The sequence below is a fragment of the Anas acuta genome, chromosome 1 (genome assembly GCF_963932015.1).
Source record: "Anas acuta chromosome 1, bAnaAcu1.1, whole genome shotgun sequence".
Taxonomy (NCBI): Eukaryota; Metazoa; Chordata; class Aves; order Anseriformes; family Anatidae; genus Anas; species Anas acuta.
This window is the reverse complement of record NC_088979.1, coordinates 93,133,897-93,156,105: the sequence shown is the minus strand read 5'-3', so window position 1 is coordinate 93,156,105 and position 22,209 is coordinate 93,133,897. Positions and strand designations below refer to the sequence as shown.

The 22,209-nt window shown below is 38.7% G+C and overlaps 1 protein-coding gene across 7 annotated transcripts in view; it reads right to left on the bottom strand.

Annotated features, from left to right (window-relative positions):
- The window catches only part of ERG (ETS transcription factor ERG), a 149,147-nt gene that overhangs the window by 12,999 nt on the left and 113,939 nt on the right, over nt 1-22,209 (bottom strand). For 5 of the 7 annotated variants that reach the window (XM_068688074.1, XM_068688020.1, XM_068688030.1 and 2 more), the window contains 4 exons: nt 8,778-8,929; nt 5,084-5,287; nt 4,000-4,080; nt 1,879-1,950 (listed from right to left, as the gene is read on the bottom strand). In XM_068688074.1, coding sequence (XP_068544175.1) covers nt 1,879-1,950; nt 4,000-4,080; nt 5,084-5,287; nt 8,778-8,929 — 509 coding nt within the window. The remainder of the gene's footprint in view (nt 1-1,878; nt 1,951-3,999; nt 4,081-5,083; nt 5,288-8,777; nt 8,930-22,209) is intronic. The other 2 variants (XM_068688046.1, XM_068688066.1) reach the window with 2 other exon arrangements.

The following is a 22,209-nucleotide window of genomic DNA, read 5'->3' as shown; positions in this document are numbered from 1 at the left end:
TCATTCCCAGACCCTGAGTTGAACAATCTCAAACTTTTATATCTTTCAAGAGGTTCAAAAGATTTTCCATATTCCCATGGCTTGCTCTAAACACCAATTCTGCAAATAACCTTTTTGATGATTCATATGGTTTTCTATACAAGGCCAGTGTTGGTTTATTTAATGGTACAATCAGATTTCCCATGCAACCCTCCACTATGCTCAAATATAAACAAATATAAACAAATATATGCTATATTTGTTTACTTTTTTCACTTCAGCCAACAACTAGAGCAGTGGCTTTCATTGTGCCATAAATAAAGTTGCCTATGTTTAGCTCTTCTTCTATGATTGAAGAAGGTTAATTTCAGATCAGTAAGATATACAAATAACTTGTGCTTTATACTGCATTTATCAACTTGTATTTTCAGCTGTTAGCATATTGCCAGTTCATTTATCTCGACTAAGACTTCTGGGCTACTTCACATGGATCCTTTGGAGCAATTTTTGGTTCTGAGTAATGTCAAAATCTCATGCTGTCTCCAAGGTCTATACCAAATTTTATTGTGTCTTTTTTCCCATTACTATTAACTATTTATAATGCGGGCAATGCTAAAGCACCCACGATTTAAGCTGTTTACTTTTTAGACTTGGTAGCAGGTTAATTGGCCAGTTCTTGATCTGTTAAAATATTTTGTTTCTTACAATATACTAATGTAAGTTTTATTGTAAATAGTTGTGGGGAGCCTTGCTAAATTCCTTGTGAAATTCAAATGCCAAATATACAAATTGGATCTGTGGTTTCCTTTTTATTCACTACAGCATTCCTACAGGTGAATAATTCTAGCAGAAGAATTTCAGAAGAACCTATAAATTGGGCAGGGTGGATTTATTCATGTGTTGGTCTGGTAAATGTTTCCCTATCTATCTTTTTTTGTTTATGCATTAACAGATCTACAGACAGGCATATATACCTGTATATAAATGTACACAAAATAGTTAGTTGCATATACTCTCCTGGATTATGCCCTACAGCATTGATAAGACATAAATAAAATATTTCTTATTAAAAAGAAAAGCAAAGTTTTTAATGAGAGAAAGTATCTTTTCAAAAGAGCTCAGTCAGACCACTTGGATGTATGCCTCTGGCTCAGTTATGGGTTTCCTTTACATTCAGTATTTTGTTCCAACTCCCCTCAACATATTACTACACTTTATGCTTATTACTGAAAAAGCAAATGTCCAGATAAGGCAGTTTTCCAACATAATTAGTTGTGAAGGGTGATGCAAAGAAAGTTTTTTATTTCACAGCAATGTCCTCATCTTTGTAATTATTCCCTTTAGCCTTTCACAAAACAGCACACCCACAATACTTCCATGGACCTCACACTTCTCAACAACAATAACTTCCTTGTGGTTTGTTTTTGCTTATTCAATCTCTTAAATTCATGATCAGATGTATAAAATAATAAAAAAAAATAGAGAGAAAGAGAAATATTTTAGAGTACTTTTTCCCAACATATTTCAACTTACAAAGAAGGATATTCCTGACTCATTTCACAGACAGGGAGCTAAAGCACATTGAAAAGTGACTGCACTGGAATCACACAACAGAACCAGTGAACACAGCTCTAGTCTTCTGATTCTCTGGTGCCTAGAACACTAGACTTCGTTGCTTTAAAGGCAGAGATAAGTGGATGACACAGATTTTAACTTTTCTATTTAATCATCCTACTCTACACAATGTTATATATGCAGACATACATATAAATGTGCACATAGTATGTGTGTACATACATAATATAACCTATCATTTATCAAGAGAAAATAGAAGGAGTAAAAGACAGAGATGCTTCAAGAGATCAAATGAATAGTACAAAAGGTTGTCATTGTTCATACCTGGCCTGGTTGTAATTCTTTGTGTTGCTTCTGGATAAACTGATGTATTTGGAAAAATAAAAGTGGCACCTCCTAAAGAGAAAGAAGAAGACATAACACCTAAAGATTCATTTTCACAGTCCCTAATTCCATTGATACTATCCCTCTTCTAGTGTGTCTAAATGAAGACTGAATATTTTGTACCTTAGGAATGTTATATGAATACTGATAGCCTTTTCACCTGTGTAAATCCTCTCATGACTGGATACATGTCCATGTAAAATCAATGTTAAGGGGGAAGAGAATCAAGTTCAGGAAATCCTTACTGCCCTCCCAACACATCCCCACCACATGGGCAGGTTGTTTCATATCTTCTGAAATAAGACTTCTTTGCCTTCTCTTCATGCTTGGAAGAACATGCACTTCCCAAACAAGTTCATATTTCCCACAGAGACCGCAGAAAAAGCCTATTCATGTCAGTGGCATCTTCTCACAGACCTTGGTGGGGTCTGGGTCAGACCCTCAGAAACCCCACTAAAAATATTTCTTGATAATAGAAAATGATATCTCACATCTCAGGAACTGAAATTGCTCTACATCAACAGACCTCTAATTGCTATTTCTAGGAATGTGAAAAGGGTCATAAGGAATTATCTGTGTAGTTACTCCTGACTTCATGAGGAACTTGTTCCTAATCCTTTTGAGGCCTTTTGAAAACCCCACTCCAAAGCTCTTATGCCAATGGAATAATTCAATTTTTCCTGTGGCAATGATCAATGGCATAAATGCAGACAATCTCATTTTGGTGAACTGTATTTTAAAACAGTGTTGTCAGTGCACACATAGAAAAAGATAACACATGGAACTGTTGAACGACACTTGGATAACTAACCAGTATAATAACCAGTATGTGGATGCTGCTTGGCAAATTAGGATTTGGGAAGCCGAAGATGGAAAAGACTGTAAAGGCCATCTATTTCTAAAAAGGGCTTAAGGCTTATTCCAAACCCCATCAAAGTCAATGGAAAAAAAAAAAAATCTGTTGCTTTTGGTAGGATTTCCTGGATGCCTACAGCTCACAGTAGGACTTTATGTCAAATGGCAAACATCTAATCTCAGTGAGAAACCTTCTGATCTAGTTCATTTCTCTATGAAACTCACTGCTATTTACCACAGTGAAAAACTAAGTGAAATATGAAATAGTGCCTTTTTTTTTTTAATTTTATTTTTCATTTTACTTTACCTTTTTTTTTTTTTCATTATCCTTTGTATTATCTTTTTCATTTCTCATAAATAATTGTTATTTCTGGTCACTGTAGGCAACTAATACACTCAGGCATGATCATGCAATATTCCAAACAACTTTAATTGATATGCATAGTATTTTATATGTACAATTCCATGCCATCCTCTGTTGCACAACTGCTAGAGAAAGATAAAATTTATTCTGAATTACATGTATTTTCATAAATATTTTAAGTCAAAATTTGAAATACACGCTTTTGAGGCTTTTGTTGTGTTGTTCTCCTACCTACATTCTATACTTCCTGTGCTAACTTAACAGAAGGGTGAATACTAACAAAAATCATTTTACATTCAGAACAGACAGTGGAGATTCTAACATCGAATTTAGTGGAGATCCCAACACAAGACACATATTATAGCTGATAAATGAGATGGGGTAGCTGCTTAAATAACAATTTTATTAAGTCTGCAATATATGCTGCATGGGAGGGGAAATGGTCCCCATATATCACAGTACTTAGGCAAGCACTGAAGCACTTTTGAGCTCCAGCAACGTTTTTGGGATTCATGGTATAGATCTGACAGTAAAATAAGACAGAATGAGGAAAAAGCTTTCAGAGACAAAGGCCCCAAGCCTGCAGTTTATCATGTGTTAGGGACCCCATTAGCTTGTAGAACACAAGAAATTATCAGTGGGGAAACCATTTTGCACCATCTGTCCCTAAGTGACCCCACCTTTTTTCTATGTGTATGTGCAAGAAACACACACACAACAAGGAGAGGATACGCTCATCTCTCTCCTTGTTTACTATTTCCACTTTGAGCAAGCAACCCATAAACAGGAATCCTGTGCTTTTAGAAAATGACCTATAGCAACGGGAGCAGTGCCAGCATTACCTGTGTTTCTAGCATGCATTAACCGTGGAGAGTTTTGTAAGGCCTTATCAACATCATCTGAAGTCAAATGTGGAAGAGGAGCTACAAAACAAAACAAAAAGCAACACCAAAATGAAAAAAAAAAATGAGAATTATCTTTTAAAACCATATTTTCCCATAGAGGATTGTTTGAATGTGAATCTACCAACAGTGAGTTTCAGTCTGCAGTTTGCAGGGAGGTATGTGTGTTATAGCTTAAACAACAGCATTCACTTGTTTAAAATTATGAATGCAGAATATTTCTGGCTGATTATTGATAGTGTGCGTGTGGAGAAGACTGCACCGCACTGGTGTTGCAATGCTTGTTGTTTTTTTTTCTTTTAAAACCATGTTCATTTTAACTTCTTCAAACTGAGGCACATCTGTAAAATTTCCTCAAGCTTACATAAAAGTGCGCAAGTCAGGAATTCACTAGTCCCTTCTTTTCCTTTGAAATGCTAGCCATACACTAGAAGTAATTTGCATTTGGACTTCAGGGACTTTTTTTTTATTTTTATTTTTATCTTTTATTTTTTTTTCCCCACAAATCTACAATACTTTTATTCAGTTCAGTGAAATCTTTCTTATCCTATTCAGAGTAGAGCAAACTGCTACTAGTTCTTAAAATCATGCCTGGAATTTGCTTTATAAATCAATGTTTGCACTATTATTTAGTGTTCTCATTGTTAAAATGGAAATAAACAAGTATGTGACCAGAAAAAACATTAGCACTGAGTCCCACCTGATTTTCTTCCTATAGTGTACTGATAAATATGCTGGGGTTCAATTGAATTTTGTCTGAGATGGATATGCAGAAATATTGCCTAACTCTTATCTTCAACAAACATGAGCAAAAGCCAACAGAAAATAATGGGATTTTTTCTTCAAAATCAAGAGTCTTTGGATCGGGCTTCTTGTTATGTTCCTAGGATTAGCAACATTAGCAACAGAGACATCTGAAAACTCATCAGGATGTATTCATGCCATTCAAATCAATAAAAATAAAGTCTGATATCAACTACAGATTGGTCATAAGCACTAGCACAATGACAGAAAACAGGCTTACTCTCTCTGAGGTAGTGTAGATGTGACAGGAGGATATCTGCATTATAGCTTGGGGTGAGTCTCTGGAAGTCGTCTTTGGTCATTTTGCACAACTCCTTCCCATCAATGTTCTGGAACAACAAGATGTCCACATCTGGGAGACCATACTCCTTCACTGCCCACTCCAGCCACTGGCGTACGTGGTCTGTACTCCATAACGTAGGATCTAGTGTTATTACAAAGCATAAAATTAGTTGGGAGGAGAGAGCGTTGATGTGCTAGATCAGTGCAAAAAGAATGTAAACCAAATTGGAGAGACCTTAATCCCCTGCATTCTGACTGGTGGAGATACATGAGGAATTACTTTGTTTTACTTGGTGGAGAGGAGGATAACTGTCCATTGAAAAAAAACTAGTGAAGAGCTGTAAACCCTGATTATTAACAGGAAGCCCTGATTATTAACTGTTGGGCTCCTTCTTCCATTTAATATTTTCATCTTGCCATTTTTCTGAATTTCTATCCACAAATTAACACAGACTTCTTTCCTCATGTAAAGAACACTATTCAGAAAATCATTTAAGACAGTCTATTAACAACGCTACAACCTGCATCTGAAAAAAAAAAAAAAAGCTCTCAGTTGAATCTGTACTCTTATTCAAGAGAAATTTCCACTCAAATCAATATTACTATTTCCTAGAATAGGCTAAGCAAGCACTCAGATTCGGCTATTTATTTCATATGCTAGAGTGTTATTTTATAAACTAGAGTGGGTCATATTAAAATAGTCTGCACTTCCTTTCCTAGACTTCTGTGTTGCTTTGCTATATGTTCCCACATTTGCATGTTTTTTTATTTACTACCTGAAGTATTGGCAAAGCCACTGGGGGAACAAAACAAGAACAAGCCCAAATACCTTGAATCTTCAAGAGCCATATTTGAATCTCCAGTTCTAACTTGAAGGGTTTTTTTGTTTGTTTGTTTTGTTGGTTTTTTTTTTTTTGTTTTTTTTTTTTTTTTCCTCTAAACTACTCATTTCTGCCTCTTCTGTTCTACTTTTTGCTATTCCTGTGAGTTAGAGCAAGCGAGTAAGCCCACACCAGCCTGAAGGTCCCTAAAGACCTGCAATGCACATCTTCATAACGGAAGACAGAGCTCCTGGCATGAAGACTTTATACTTTTTGCAGAGAAAAGTAAGAGCCAAGGAGACACATATTCCTTAAGAGTTTCTGCCTTTCAGCACACAGAGGTCAAATGGCTGCAATCCATTGCACAAAAGTCTGCAAAAGAGCTGGGACTTGAAAGACAGCCTAAATATATTTTCTATGTATTGACTTCTGTGCCATATTATCTCTTCTGACCATTATTCAGGTTGATCTGAAGGAGGTGGGGACCTCTTTCCATTGACTAGACACTATTCAGTGTCTGTCATGCTGCTCATTCCCAATTCCTTACTCTTCAGTACTTCCCCTTTTCTGATGTTTCTCTTGGAATTTTAAGTCAGAAGTGAAAGTCAGAGTACTTGATCCTCTGGAGCTTCAGGGTGTTTCTCTATTCTCAGAAGCACACCAGAAATCACTTAAAATAACCCCTCCATCTGGTGTGAAATATGTAGCAAACCACAGGGATTAAAGTCTGATCCCCTGGGGTCTGGTTGAGATCACCCACACCTACAGCAGAGAATTCCGGCAACTACATTTAATATGGGTTGAAGTAAACAACCAAACATCAGGATGATTACCAAAATATTTTCATTATGCCTATTTTTAAATGTTTCTTATTTATCATAACTAATGAGTTACCACAGTTGGAAATGTGAATTTTGTTTTTTTATTGCTAAGCATTGTCACATGAGTAACACACTGCCTACGTGGTAGCCAAAAAAAAAAAAAAAAAAAAACACTACTGATTTTTACCTATATCTTTCTCAAAATAACAAGGCTGTGACTTTGACTATCTTGTACCTTGAATGTCGTTGTAATTCACCTCAAAACACAGCTCCAGAAATACACTGAGAAAAAAAGAGATCTTGCTGAGCTAACCATGCTGAGGGTTACTAAAAGACTGAAAGAAGTGACAGCCAGCAAGAAGACTAGTGTTTGTTTTAGAACAAAATTCATATGCCATGAGTTTCAGTGTGGTCTGCTTCCAGCTAGGCAGGACACCTCATTATTCAGTGCATCACTCTGCTGTGCTTCAGAAAAGAACTGTCAACACCATTGCAGAGGATACTGCAACATATTTGTCCACACATATCTTGACAAATAACTGAAATAATCACAGCTTGCAAAATTGGCCACAGTTAGGACTCTTGCATATATTAGCAACTGAAAAACTGTAAGAATATTAAGCAACATAGTAGTAGCAGAAATGTTTCTGAGAGGCACATCTATGTTGGAGAGGAACTAGTAGCAAAACATTCCTTTCTGTTTGCAGGTTACAGGTATTTGTCATTTGTGTATCCAGTGGTTTATGAATACATATATATTTCAAGATGGTCTAATGCTTGGACCTCAGAAATAGTCATGGTATTTTGCAAACCTAGGCAACAAACCTTCCAGCAGAGTTTTGTGTGGAAGATGAGGTACACCAGAGTTCAGCTAACTGCTGAATCCCATAACCAAGCTTCCACCAGAAAAAAGAATTTCTCAATTATGCTCTTACATTGCAGTAGAGGTGTCAGTTTGCTCATTAAAATGTATTACACTGTCCAAACTGAGGGAGTAACCTAGATAAATGTTTTTCATGCACTGCCTGATTTCACAGATGCTATTCTGCTTTTAGCATGCTGAGGACCACACTGCATTTGGCATTTTCAGGGAAATTATGTGGTACAGTGATCCATTTTCCTTCACAGAATCATAGAATGATTTGGGTTGGAAGGGACCTTAAAAGTCATCTAATGCTAATCCCCTTCCATGGGCAGGGACACCTCCCACTAGACCAGGTTGCTCAGAGCCCCATCCAACCTGGCATTAGACACCTCCAGGGATATGGCATCCACAAACTCTCCAGGCATCCTATTCCTCCCACCAGACCAGGTTACCCAAAGCCCCATCCAGCCTGGCCTTGAACACTTCCAGGGATGGGGCATGCACATCTTCGCTGGACAACCTCTTCCAGTGCCTCATCACCCTCACAGTGAAGAATTTCTTCCTTATATCTAATTTAAATCTACTCTTTTTTAGTTTAAAGCCATTACCCCTTGTCCTATCACTACACCCCTGACAGAGTCCTGCCCCAGCTTTCCCGTAGGCCCCCTTCAGGTGCTGGAAGGCCACTATAAGGTCTTCCTGGAGCCTTCTCATCTCCAGGATGAACAATCCCAACTCTCTCAATCTGTCTTCACAGGAGAGGTGCTCCAGCCCCACTTTTTCCCACACATTCCACACCAGCCAGTCCATGGGGTTAGGAAATGGAAGTTGCCGTTTATTTTACTCACTTCAGGTGAGGGTGAAATACTGCAAAAAGGAGTGAGGTAAGTCAGATAGGATCTGACTGCCTGTCACTAGCCAGTTCTGCCTCTGAAACAGGAAGAACAGGTTGAGGAGGTGGTTTCATTGTGATATTTTTCATCTCATTCTCTTAATAGCTCTGGGAGATTACTGCTCTTCCTGATCACACTGCCACTTGTCTTCAAATCTACTTAAATGAAGTTCATAGATCTTTTGAGGGAAAATGCATTCATTTGCATGAAATTTTTGGGTAGAGGGTCTAACCTGCTGGTACAATAACTCTTCGTTCATTGGTAGTCATATTTGGGGGTGGAATGTGCTTCTCTTCCATGTAGCTTCCATAGTTCATCCCAACATTGTCTGAGCCGCTAACCATTTTCCCTCCTTTTGCCACGCTGCAGTCATCAGGTGAATTCCTAGACAAAGAAGAGAGGTGTGCTTTGATTATTATTTCAGTTCGTACTAATATCCTCAGCAAAGAATCATGCTGAACGAGATGGAAAAAAATGAGACTGGAGCATCAGGAGTGGCTGTCTTGGTAAACTCTACCCAATGACTACTACCCAATGACTCTACCGAATCCTTCAGTTGCTTCAGAAAAAATTACTAGCCTTTATGAACAGCATATTTCTTTTTGGGGGTATTGGTCTCCTTGTCTCCAAATCTGTAAATGCTAATGTCTTATTTCTGGAAACAGGGCTAGAATGGAGGCTTTTTCATGAGCTTGATGAGCCTGATGGCTGCAAGTAGCTGTGCTTCTCTCTCCAAGCATTTCACAGACAATTCAGCAAAACATAGTGATGCGCTTAAGATATTAGAGGAAAAAAATACAACAGTTCTCATCAGGCATGGACAGCTTTCCACTTCCACTACTGTCATTGTTTCATGTGAGCCACACTCAGTTGCACTTTATGTTATGCAATGTAGACATATTTCTGCATATGGCCTACAGAAAAGTAACATTTGCCAAATCCGTGATTCAAAATACCACACGCATGACTGGAAAAACCTTTCAGCTCCTGACTAGTGCAGTCTCCATGGTACTATAGTCAAGAAATGGAAATCTGCAGAGGATCTGCAACCAGACACCTCTTTAATTTTGGCTTTACTTTCTGAATAGAGTCTTTAGGTTTAACATCCCACAGTGGGTTCCCTAATGGCATTTTAATTGCATCACAGTTTTCTTCCTGGCAGACACAGACATATTTGTCCCTTAATTTAATGTCTACAATGTGTTTCATCAGAGAGAGAAAAATTGTTAAAAAAAAAATCAAAAGAAAGAACAGAGCCTTAGGGAATACCTTTAAATGCAAAGAGGCTGTTTGGCAAGGGAAGGAGGGTGTTACTTGGGTTTGGGTTTCTTCAGTGATACTACATTGCTAACGACCTTTATTTCAGTTCTGCCATTTAACTGCTGAAATTGCAGTATGGTCTTACTACACCAGCAATAAGTCAGGTTGTTATGCTTCATTTTGGTTCCTTGCAAACTAACTAATTTGCAGTCCAGAGGATTGAGAGCCCCTCTGAGGACCTAGACTTTGGCAAGGGTGTTTCAGGATCTGCCGTCATCCCCTGGTTCCAAAAGGGTTTCACCAAGAGCCTCTTGCTCTCCCCAGTTTGGAAACCCCAGCTCTTGATGCAAACATTGCAAACATTAGGCAGCAGTGTCACTGTAAGGCCACCAATGGTCAGACACTCTCCCAGAAGTGTTAAACTACTGTTTGAAGACAAAAGAGGAAAAATAATATACCATTTGGCCAACTGTTTGCTCAACATATAGCAAAAGGATGTGGCAGATATTTTATCCAATGCCTAAGTGACTCAGTTGTGTTGTCTGCTCAGCACATGTGTCAGGAACTAATGTAGCTATTGTTTCGCATGTGTGTTTTAAAAAACAGTTAGTTTTTTGAAGGCTGAAAATATTTAGTATATATCTTACGTACTATAAATACATTTTAAACATATCAGTTTTCTCTGTGCCTTGATACTGTGTATTTATCGAATTATGTTAACATATATACTAAACAAACAAACAAAAAACTGCCGATGGTGTTCAGTTTAAAAAGAAAATATATTACAGAAATCATTCCAGAGCTACTGTCATCTTCTTTAGCAGAAGGAACAGCATCCTGAATGTTGCCTGGGAAATGTTGGCTGCACATACCTTTTTCAGGTATAAAATATCTTGGGTGCTGCTTAACACAGTACATCTGAAATCTGGCTTGTGTAAGGGTCCTATAAGTACATGTCAGCAACAAAACTGAATAATACCCACAAGGGAAGATACAGCCAGCATGTGGTCTTGCCTGTCATTGAGTGGTGGTGAATTTAGCCTTTCCAACAGAATCAGAATACTTGGGCATTATTCTCTCAGGTTTAATTTTTCTATCCCACTACATACCTATAAACATAATTCTGGGAGGCAGCTTATTTCTGTCTGAATGGAGCTAAGCAAAACAAAATAACTTTTATTTCAGACATAAGCATGTTGAAAGTGAGCTTTTGAGATGATTGCTTGTGAATAAAATGTTGGCTTTTTCTGTTTACCTTTAACAAATAGAAATGGCATCTATGTGTAAGCAAGTCTACATAGTAAACATGTATATTTGGATCCATGGCCCTCATTTGTACCTGTGCAGATGCCCACCCTAACTGCCAAGGTCATGTTATGTTACCAAGACAAAAGAAAAGGCAATTTGACTCATGCACTGACTGTTGTTGTTGTTGTTGTTGTTGTTGTTTTGTTTTGGTTTGGTTTTGGTACGTTTTGAGGAAACAGAGAGCTAGCAGCATCCTTTGGCCTAACTGCCAGTTACTATTTTTTTTTTTTTTCCCTGGGAAAAGTAACTCAGGATACAGCAATATCAAAATCCTAACGCTGACATGAAATACAACATCAATATTAGCCTAAACTACTTCCACAGGCAATCATACATTAAAAAACAAAACAAAACAAACAAAAAAAAAAAACACTAATGTAAACATGGAACAGTAAATGATGTGAAAGATCCACTGGTAGCACACAGCTTTTGGCAACCTGACAAGGCTGCTGAGTTGATTTTCTGATTTGAATATAAACAGAGAGAGGGTGGGGAAGAAGATCATAAATAGGTCATAACTTTTCATTAAAATCCAGAAGGAGACAGTCAAGAGTTTTGTCGTGTTAGTGTGCTGGGTGGACAAACAAATCCTCAGTTCAGCAAATCTTCTAAGATCATGTTTAATTCAAGCATGTAAGAAGCTCCATAGGAGCTAACAGGACTACTTGGGTACTTCAAATTGAGCATGTGCTTATGTGTACCACTGAGCCAAAGCTTAACTCAGATGGCTGGAATTGACTTCTATGACATAGAAAGCAAAGCTGAAAATGCAAGCAAACACCAGAAAATGGTATTTTTAGTGCCCAGAACAACAAGAGAATGATTGTATTCAAAAGTGTTTTTTTTTTTTTTTTTTAAGACATTCTGTGAGCCTGCCTTATTTCTGAACCACCAGGGGAGCAGGGGCAGTGGAAAAGCAGCTTTCAGAACATGTGCCCTGTGCAAAGGGTGCAGCTCTGCAGTGATTCATCCTCATCTCCACGTCTGAAATGAAACCTGAGATATTTTTCTTCTCAGCTGCATGTTATTTTTACCCTTTGTAAATATACTGAGTTACACCTGGAAATTACCCAAATAAATAAATAAATAAAAAGTGGAAAGACTACAATCATGCTACCCAAAAGCATTTTGTTCAGTCCTGAGCCGATACAGCTCTGATTGATGATAAAAGTCTGTTGAAGAAAGTATTTCTCCATGGGTCCGTGGACCTGGAAGTCTTGTCTTTATGCAGTGTTACTTAGAATCAAGATGTTTAAATTTAGCACCCACTCCCACTGAAGCTGACTGGAGTTCTGCCAGCCATTGACTCTGATGAAAGCAGATGTGAGTTCATAAATAAGTGTATGAAACACTTTTTTTCCTCTTCACTTTGCTACTATTTTCCCCATGTGATATAGAACACCTGTGTTGTGTTAAAATGCAAGGTGTAAGAAAAACAGAGATTAGGAACCAGCAAAATTTTACATGATCATGGTGACATTCCTATAATATAAATCCCTGTAGTTTAGTATTTCTGAATTTCAGAGGAAAATAAAAGAGAATATTTGTGTTCTCTAAATATCTGTACAGTGTCTTTCTAAGTTAATTTAGTAACCACAGTTTGGATAACTTCCTTACAGAGTTACTTACAGAAAAGTGGTCTCAGGACAGTAGAGATGTAACAGAATACCTTCAAAGAGATTTCCATATGTGGTCCTCCTACCAGCCTGTGGCTGGTCAGGACAGGGGAGATGATGCTGAGCTACCACGAACTTTTCTTCTGCGAGGCTCTGGCAGACAAACCCTGACACTGTCCTGCAGGATACAGATCCCTCTTCTTGCCTCTCCTCTCCCATTTTGTAATGTCAACAACCTGAGAAAGAGGGGAACGGCCCCAGCAGGGCTGTGGTGTCCCCACCCCATCCTTACGTACAACAGGGAGAGCTTTACAGAGCCAGCTCCCTCACAGAATTAAGGCCTACATATGTAAATTTACACTCAGCCAAAATGGTATTATGTGAATGTCAGCTCGTATTAAACATATTGCAAAAAAAAAACTCAGGCTCACTTCCACTCACTGCAACTGCTCAAGTTGTAGTAAAATTGGTTGGTGTTTTCCCCAAAAGTGGGTTATCGCTGAAAAAATGGCCCACAAAAAGAAAAACAAAACTTCCACGAGACTTTTAATTTTGAAGTAAATCATTGTTTCTTAAAGCCCACCTGTCACACTTTAGTCCACACTATCAAATCAAAGGGTTACACATCTGCAACCCTAGACTCTCCTCCTTGCCATTCTATGCACCCACTTCCCCTTCGTGTATCAGGGGAATTCACATCTGCTGAGACCTGCCATCACAGCAACATACAAAGGAGACCCCTCTTTGGATTCCTCTTTGGATCCTCCTTTGGCAGCAATCACTAGGGACAATCCAAGAGTGAGGAGAACCCTGCGCTTCTCAGCTGTTGCAGCAGGAGGGTGGCTGCACCAGCAGCTTTGCAGAGCCTCAGGGGCTGCTTCTTTGGCACCAACCCCATGGATGCAAAGTGAGACTGAAAAGTGCTGTTAGCGGTAATATCAGAGGCCCCAGTGCTTGCTTTTGGCTTCCACCACGCTCAATCAACTGCTGCATCTTGATGCAGCTGCCTGGCCATGAACACACTGCCAAACCCTGCAAGCATAGCAGGCATTCTGCAGGCACCTGCCCTTAAACTTGCTACGTGTGCACCACCACAGCCACCCTGCTGAAAGGAAAGCATAGCTTTTTATTTTCTCTGCCAAGTCTTCATGTGAAAGCAGCCCAAAATTCCCTACAGAGGACTATGGCATAACAGAGACATTAAAATGCCAAAAAATGCACGTAGGCCAAAGCATCCCTGGGGTGCACACACAAGCCCTCATGCAACTGTTTAGCAAACCTGGCTGGGGAGCTGCTTCCCCAGCAAATACATAAATAAGTAAATAAATGGGTGGGTAGGAGGGTGGGTGGATAAGTAACTCAGTGCCTAGCTATGTCCTGAGTCACTCCCCCACCCACCTGGGGTGGCTGTGTGATAGGCGATGCTCACCCACAGGAAAGGCCAGGGTGGAAGGGAAGCAAGCCCCTCAGGATCAGCACTGCTACCTAAAGTTGGCTAAAGCTGAAGCTGAAGCCACAGTGACAGTCTGCTCAACTCTGCTAGAAGGTGAGCGCCCAAAGCAAGCCTGAGAAGGCAAAAGAAATAAATTAAAACTGAAGTCCTCATGGGGCAACACAAACATAGAGGTGAACTGCTCCGTGTGGGGCTGTGCAGTGGCAGCCAAACTGGTCTTCAACAGCCCCAACAAACCTAGGCTTGGGGCAGTCCCACACAAACGCCCCACTGCAGCATCCAAAGGAGGGTTGATAGTATTGGGGGGGAGGGCAGGGGGACTGCCCAGTCTCTGTAGGTGCTTTGCCTTGCATGGGTCAAGGCCAGAGGTTGCTAAAGGATGTCACAGTGTGACACATAGAGTGGCTCGTTACTTCCTTCAACAAAAGGAGAAAGTAAAACGCCACATGCCAACACATGCATTTCATTGACTTTCTGTAAGCAAAATAAAAAATGCTTGTTTATTGAGCTGTATATGCAACAGCAGTTCATTTTCAATCAAATAATAACTTTTGGTAATTGAAGCAATATTTTCTATTTATTTATTATTTTTTTTTTTTGCTTAACTTTCCCGGCTATCTTGCAATCCACAGCTGCTTCAAGCCTTTAGGCCATCATGGCAAATTAAGGCAGTCAGCGTCTGGCTCACTAGAGGCCAGTCAAGCTATAAATATTACCAGCCTGGCTCTTTGTGTTCACAGTGTGGGGAAACAGCTGGTTTAAGTTTGACTGCACGTTGTCATTTCTCCATTAGTGCAAACACTTCAATATTTCTTATGTGTGAGGTTGGAGTGAAGAAAGGGAAAGAAGGGAATGGGGTCACTAAAAGCCAAAGCTAAGAAATGATGTTCTGTATATACATAATTTACAATTAGATTGCTGCCTGGGAGAATGCTGAAGTCTGATATGGTGATAGCTCGGCCAAAGCCACAATGACTTCCCAGTTGGCCTATAACTTTCAGGACCTATTTTCTCTTGTTTTTCTTTTATTATTTTTATAGAAATTCTATTATAATGGTAATGGATTACATTTCTCAAATTGTATTTCATTTCAAGAGCTTGTAAGACTGTTGTATTTGTGGTTTCATAAAATATGAAATACTGGGAGACAAGGCCCTTCCCAAACCGCATGTGCCTTCTTTTGTGGGCAGGGATCGTATAGAAAGTTAGCGAAGCAAAGCATGCCAGGCATAAACAGAAGTGACATCTTGCACAGAAACCATAATCCCCCATGTCTGTGGAATGTCTGCTGATTTTCGTGATTAGTATTATTGGGCTGTGAGGCTGATGGGTGCGAAATGTAAAGTCAAAGAAGACTAGCCTCTTTTCTTTTTGTTACTCAGATTCTGTTTTGTTTTTAAAATGCTATTCCCAAGCTTCAAATACTGAGCATCCTCACCAAAACTACCCTGATAAAAATAAAACACCTATTAATTAAGGGGTCAAGGAGGAGACTTATTTCCAAATGCACTGGTTTAGAGACATCCTACTTACTGTCAGTGCCTGTGCTATGCCAGCATGGGGGAGTACCACAACCACCATTTCTAAATGCTCTAAACACAGCAAATACTGTACTGGAAATAAAGTAGTAATGATAGGAACAGTCAGAAATAATGATGGTGATTTTTAACTCTTGTGGGGTCTGATGTCAATGTTTGAAGACTAATTTTATATTTCACTACCCATATGAGAGCATTTGGTTGCTTAGCACTTTTGAAATTTTGGCTGTCCTCATCTCTGTCTTAAACTCCTAATTTTGAGCACACAATTTAAGCATCAGTGGTTAATCCAAAATGTAACCATGCCAATTAAGAATGAGCACATCACCCCAGGGTGGAAAGCTTCTTAACCAGCACCTGCCAGTCCCCCCAAAAAGCCACTAAAAAATAGCTATAGTAGTGGTAAGCTGGAGAGATGGTTTATTTTTCTCCTTGGCATCATGTTTGCCTCCAGAAACAGAGCCAAACCCCGCACATACAAACACACACACACATTAATGTTTAACTGGTGGATTTTCAGAGTAGAGAGATACTCCTTAGAAGTAATCACACATAAAGCCCTGCATGAAGAAGATCTTAAATTCATAGTTTTTCCAGTCTGGTAGGCAGCCACTCCACCAACTAACCAATCAGTGGGAAAAAAAGGTTGTTATCCAAGATTAATGCTACTTTATATAGGCAGCTCCAGTAAGTGCACAAGGAAAATCATCCTCTTAAGACAGATCTCCCAGCTTTGCTGTGGGCTGACATAGGGGCTGACTCAAACCCTGTTGGAGCCAGAGGAGAGAATCCCATTGACTGCCATGAGCTTGGACCATGCTTGTTGTTTAGTCTGAGCTGAGGTTTACCAAGAATACCAGGGCTGCATGCCGGTGGTATGCCACCAGATGTAAGAGGGATGATACTGAGCCTCAGCTGCGGGGTTGTGCTCCAGTGATGGAAAAAGCCATGCCCTTGAAAAACAAGTGATGTCAGAGTAATTGCTGCAGATCAGCCCTGTTTCTTGATGCGTTGGATGTGCAGAAGGTGTGGAAATGCTCTAACTAGAATCATCAGTATCATCCCACAGACTGGAGCATAATACAGAGGTGACTGACCTAGCTTAAAACACACCGGCCTGCATCCTGTGAGCAGGATGGTCCTGTCGTGGTGGTAGTACAGAGCTCCATGTGAATGAATGCAACCTCTTTCATGGCTGCACAAATTAGTTGGCACATGGTAGACTACACAAGGTACCTCAAGTGTGAACCATTCTAATTTGCTTATTTTTAAAGCATGAAATAGCTACATTGAGTAGAGCTTACATCAAGGGGGGCAGAAGGGGAATGAGAAAACAAGAGGCCACTCTGGACTCTGAAAGTCCTCCTGCATATCATGTGCATTCAATCCAGCCAGCACAGAGGCTCTTTGATGAAAATACAGAACAGAAACATTCAAATAAAAAATGGTATTTCCCAAAAAAGCCAGCATAAAAGATATAAGTGATAATTTCATTTTCAAATGGTTTTTAAGATAGAGTTGGTAGCACTTAAAACAGCATTTTGCACATGATTAAATCTTAATGACAACTGATTATTTCTGGCATTTCTTTAAAATTTCTATATTGGCCAAGTTGATGTTAGAGAACTTTTTATGCGCTTTCACTGCAGCTAACATTCATAATGCATTTTCAGTGAAATCATCACACTGCTCCTGGCGAGTAAAATTTATCTGAGGCATGAGTAATACCCTATGTTCCACCTCAGCCTCCCTTAAAAAGAAGGGTTACCTACCAGTAAATGCAGACCTTCCAAGCTACCTTTGTATATTCTCACCTATGTCTATGTCCATGAGTAAGAATATATGGGTAAGGGTGATCAGAGCACACTGAATAATTCACAGACTTAAATGCTGTACCCTAGGCTTAATGAGAGCATTTCCACAGAAGTGAATTTCATGATAAATGCATTATATATGTTGCATTCAGTCATAGTAATAGAATTGCTTATATTTAATTTGATAAAATATATAAAGAAAAATAAATAGAAAAGTAAGTAACAGCATGATATAGGCAATTTCCAGATTTATATTATAGTGCCTTACTATATCAGGGTGAATCTTTTGGTCTGACTAAAGAACACTAAATAGCAGGAAACAATAATATTACATTCAGGTGAAAGATTGACTATATGGTGGCACAAAATTTTATGTGCCAAAATATTTTTTTGGCACAAAGATTTATGTACCTGGAAGAAATATAATGGCTGAGCCCACATAACAGATTCAAAGGAACTGAATTTAATACTATGTGTGACAATCTACATTGTATATGCAAGGTAATGACAGCTTTAATTTCAACTTTTCTTGCTTTATTTAATTTAAGGTAGGCCCTTAGGCTATATTTTCTGGTGTTGTGCAGCAGGGTTTAGTTTGAAAAATACTGTTACTGTTAAAGAAAACTGTGTAGTTAAACCCTCTGCAGCACACTAAAATAACCCTTTAATTTCTTTCTGAAGATATTTCTTCAGAATTCATAGGGACACCAGTTTTTAGACAATTATGATTTGAGATTTAACGTAGGGCAATTGCAGATAACGTATATCTGGGGAGAGTCCTATCAGAGTGAGTACATTTCTCATTTTAGTATGAAATTGTTAAGTGTAAATTGTTGGTGTGTAAGAGATCCAACACACTCCTAAAATTTTATACCCTGTTCCAGATGACAGAATATATGGCCAGGAAACAGCCTAACACAGAGAGGAGTAAGAGGTGGGTAGCAAAAAAAATATTAATGAAGCTAACTGTTCTCTTGTTGCCACTTTGTGGGGTCTGATACCCTGGTTTGCACCTTCTGTGCATGGTATTGTTCAGACAAGCTCCTAAACAGGAAGAGAATTAGGGAGGATATTCTGCAGATCCTAGAGGTAGCACCTCTGGGGCTCTGCAATATGGCCATATTTTAAACACTTTTGAACAACTCAGATTTTAAAAATGAGTGTAAAGTGAGCAGCTACATTTTTATCAAAAGTGAGAACATGACTCAAGATCTCTGGCCACTGCCTGTGTTCATTTTTAAAATTTTTATAAAACATTTTTTAAGAACTTAGAATTTCATTTAGGGAAACATTAAAGGGACTGAAAATGGGCAGGGTGGGGAAGGCTTATTCAGAAAAGTAAATGCAAGTAGCAGGGCACTGCTAATCTGCACATATAAACTGTGTCCAATATAACATATGTGATGAATAGCAGATAATCTGCCAGGAAAACAATGAAAGACCAACATACACGTGGCAAAGGCCCAGAGGGACTTGAGGAAGGAACAAATGGTTTTCAGATTTGTAATATTTATATATTTTGTAATATTTATATATTTGTAATATTTGTAATATTTATGTATTTGTAATATTTGTAATATTTATATATTGCATTGAACATTGAGAATTTTCAAGATCGGTAGTCCTAAGCAAAAGGACCTGAGGGAATGGTGCTAAGCTGAGGCAGGGGAAGTTTAGGCTGGACATCAGGAAGAGGTTCTTCACCAAGAGGGTGGTTGCACACTGGAACAGGCTCCCCAGGGACATAGTCAATGAACCAAGCCTGTCTGAATTTAAAAAGTGATTGGACTGTGCACTTAGTCACATGGTCTAAACTTTTGGGAAGAAGTGTGCAGTGCTAGGAGTTAGACTTGATGATCCTTATGGGTCCCTTCCAACTCAGTGTATTCTATGATTCTATGATTCTATGATATTATATCACATATTTGATATAATTATTTAGGAATAATATATTGCTGGTAAGTGTTTTCATCGTATGCAAGGCTTGAGTGATACACTTTTTTTTTTCCTACAACTGGCAGGAATATCACATACCAAGAAACATTATGATTCCCAAAACATAATAGCATTATGCACGGTATATACGTATGTATACACATATGTATATGAATTTTTAAAATGCCAAAATATATTTATAACTTTTATTTGGTGAAATTATTTCTCCATTAAAAATATAATATTAACTTTTTTCATGCACGTATTAGGCCTTATGAAATAATATATTTCTGATGAAATGGAGTAATTTAATCTTTATTTGTGTGTTAATCATGTAATATGCACATGATTATTTTTTCTTCTGTTAATCTATTCTTATATTTGGTAGTCTATAAATGCCTTTTTTTAGCATAATGTCTTGTGAAACATGAGTTTTCCTGGATTTCTCCAGTTACCATCTCTGCATTGCTCTGTCAAAAGTAAGGCTGTCAAATCCAAGATTAATGAATGAAAATATGCTTCAGATGCTGCAGGTTATTTTTAATTCAATACAGAAATTATTAAATTTCTTGCCATTATATGTTCAAGCGGAATGTGCCCTTTAGAAAACCAGAGTTCTGATCAAGAACATTCTGCAGTTCAGAGCAGTAGCTTGCATGGACTCTTATGGCAATAAAAGCATTATGCCAGCTCACACGCTGGTTCATGTTGGGAAACAATTGTCACCACTGAGTAGTTCACTCTCTAATGATGGCCACAATTAGTAGCTCTGAGTGATGCTGTCTGGACAAAAACGAGGAACTTGGTCTTCATGCATTGATCAGCTTATTTGCACTAAGCTACAAGTCCTAATGATGAAGTAGGTAGCCCTGATACATTTTAGTTTTGAGAGAGAGAGAGAGTACAAAAAATCGCTTCTTTTCATTTATCACAGGCTGCAAAGGCTGCTGGTGTTGTGAAAAAGTGTTTCACTGGGTTTCAGATGCCATGACAATTTCTGGGTGCCACCATAACTATCACAAATAGCAATTTTGCTGGAAAAGTATGAATCAAAATCATGCTTCATGATTATTCCAGAACATATGGGTCCTGGTAGCAGGTATAAAAAGAATGATTTAAAGACAATTCCCTCAACATTCAGCCTTGCAAAGGTAGACATTGCTTTTGCTAGTAAGGGTGCAGGGCACATGCACAAATATTTCATGCAACTACTGTTTCCCCTGCTAAAGCCATGCCATCAGGCAGGCAGCAGCACGTGAGCTGAATGTTCAGGTGAGGGATGAGGAGCCTGGCTCCAGCCCTGCAGCTGGGGTGCTCTGCTCTGGTGGCTGCACTGTGGTTCCCCCCTGCCTTGGTTACTTCTATTTTTACCCAAAGATGGCATGGCCCCTGGGAGGGAGGCAGAGGCTCTGAACAGAAAAGCTCTTCCATCTGCATGCTCAACCACACATCCATACACAACGACACTTTTGATCATCTCTGGATCACTATACAGGGCTCAGGTACCTCCCCAGGCTGATAAAAGACAGCACTGTTGCCTACAATTTTCTACTTAAACTACCACAACAGCAACTCACTTGTGATTCAGGCTAGTTCCTCCAATATTCAGGCTAGTTACATATTTCAGGATTCCAGCACAATAAATGCAGAATTTGTTGCTGATTATTTTTTAAATGTGATTGACCAAAAATTTCAAGGGAATCTGTATGATCTAGACCCTTCCTTAAGATATATGAGTTTGAGTCTAACTGGCTTTAGTTCTGTATAATATTACGAATTATTACCAATAATGATTAATGCTAATTATCTACCCTAATGCACTTTGTGGAATTTACACTAAGAAAAATTGTGACCATTAGTACTGCAGAAATGCCAGAACAAATATTTAGAGGTAGTTTGAGAAACAGTTGAAAATAGTTTTGGATCAATACAACATTTATGATTATATCAGTGTAATTGATTATCACAAAGAGGAATAAACAAACAAAATAACTAAATGTGGTTCTGGATAAGTAGGCTTACAAGACTTTCCCTAATTCTTTGTAACTTCAGCTCACCATTTATTTCTATATACCTCAAATCTTTACCTATTCACTGGAAAGTCTGATTTGACTTCAGAACAATTCCAATCCTTATTAAAACTCATTTTCCATCCTTACGAAAATCCGATTTTCATTCTTATGAAAAATGTAGGTGTGATAAGCTGTCAAACCACTTTGTCCTGCTTGTGGTGCTCATCACATTAGCACAGAAAGTGTGAACAGTAACCACAGTGCCCATGGCTGAGGTTTCTCTAAACATCTGATGCTGGGTGATGAGACAAGTAGGCAGATGTTTGGGACAGGGCGATGTGAAGCACGGTCTTCACTGGTACATTGCCAACTATTGTGAATAACTGACTCCTTCTGAACCTTGTGCCCTTCAGCAACACCAAAGGAAAACTGTTCTGACAGTCAGGCATTTTAAACAGGAAAGCACTTGCTTGGATAGTTTCCTTGAATTAAAAAAAAAAAAAAAAAAAAAGGCATCATTGTGCTATTTCAGATGGGAAAAATCATACAGAGGGCTCCTATGTTTTGGAGAGCTACCAGTCAATATCCACAAAAAAACATCAAAAACATTACTCTTTCAGCCTAATCTATGCAATTGTCCTTCACAGAGACATCCACAAAAAAAGTCCTGAGAAAACACTGACATGCTGTGGCTATGGTTATTTCTTGTTGAGCTGAGTAATTTATTT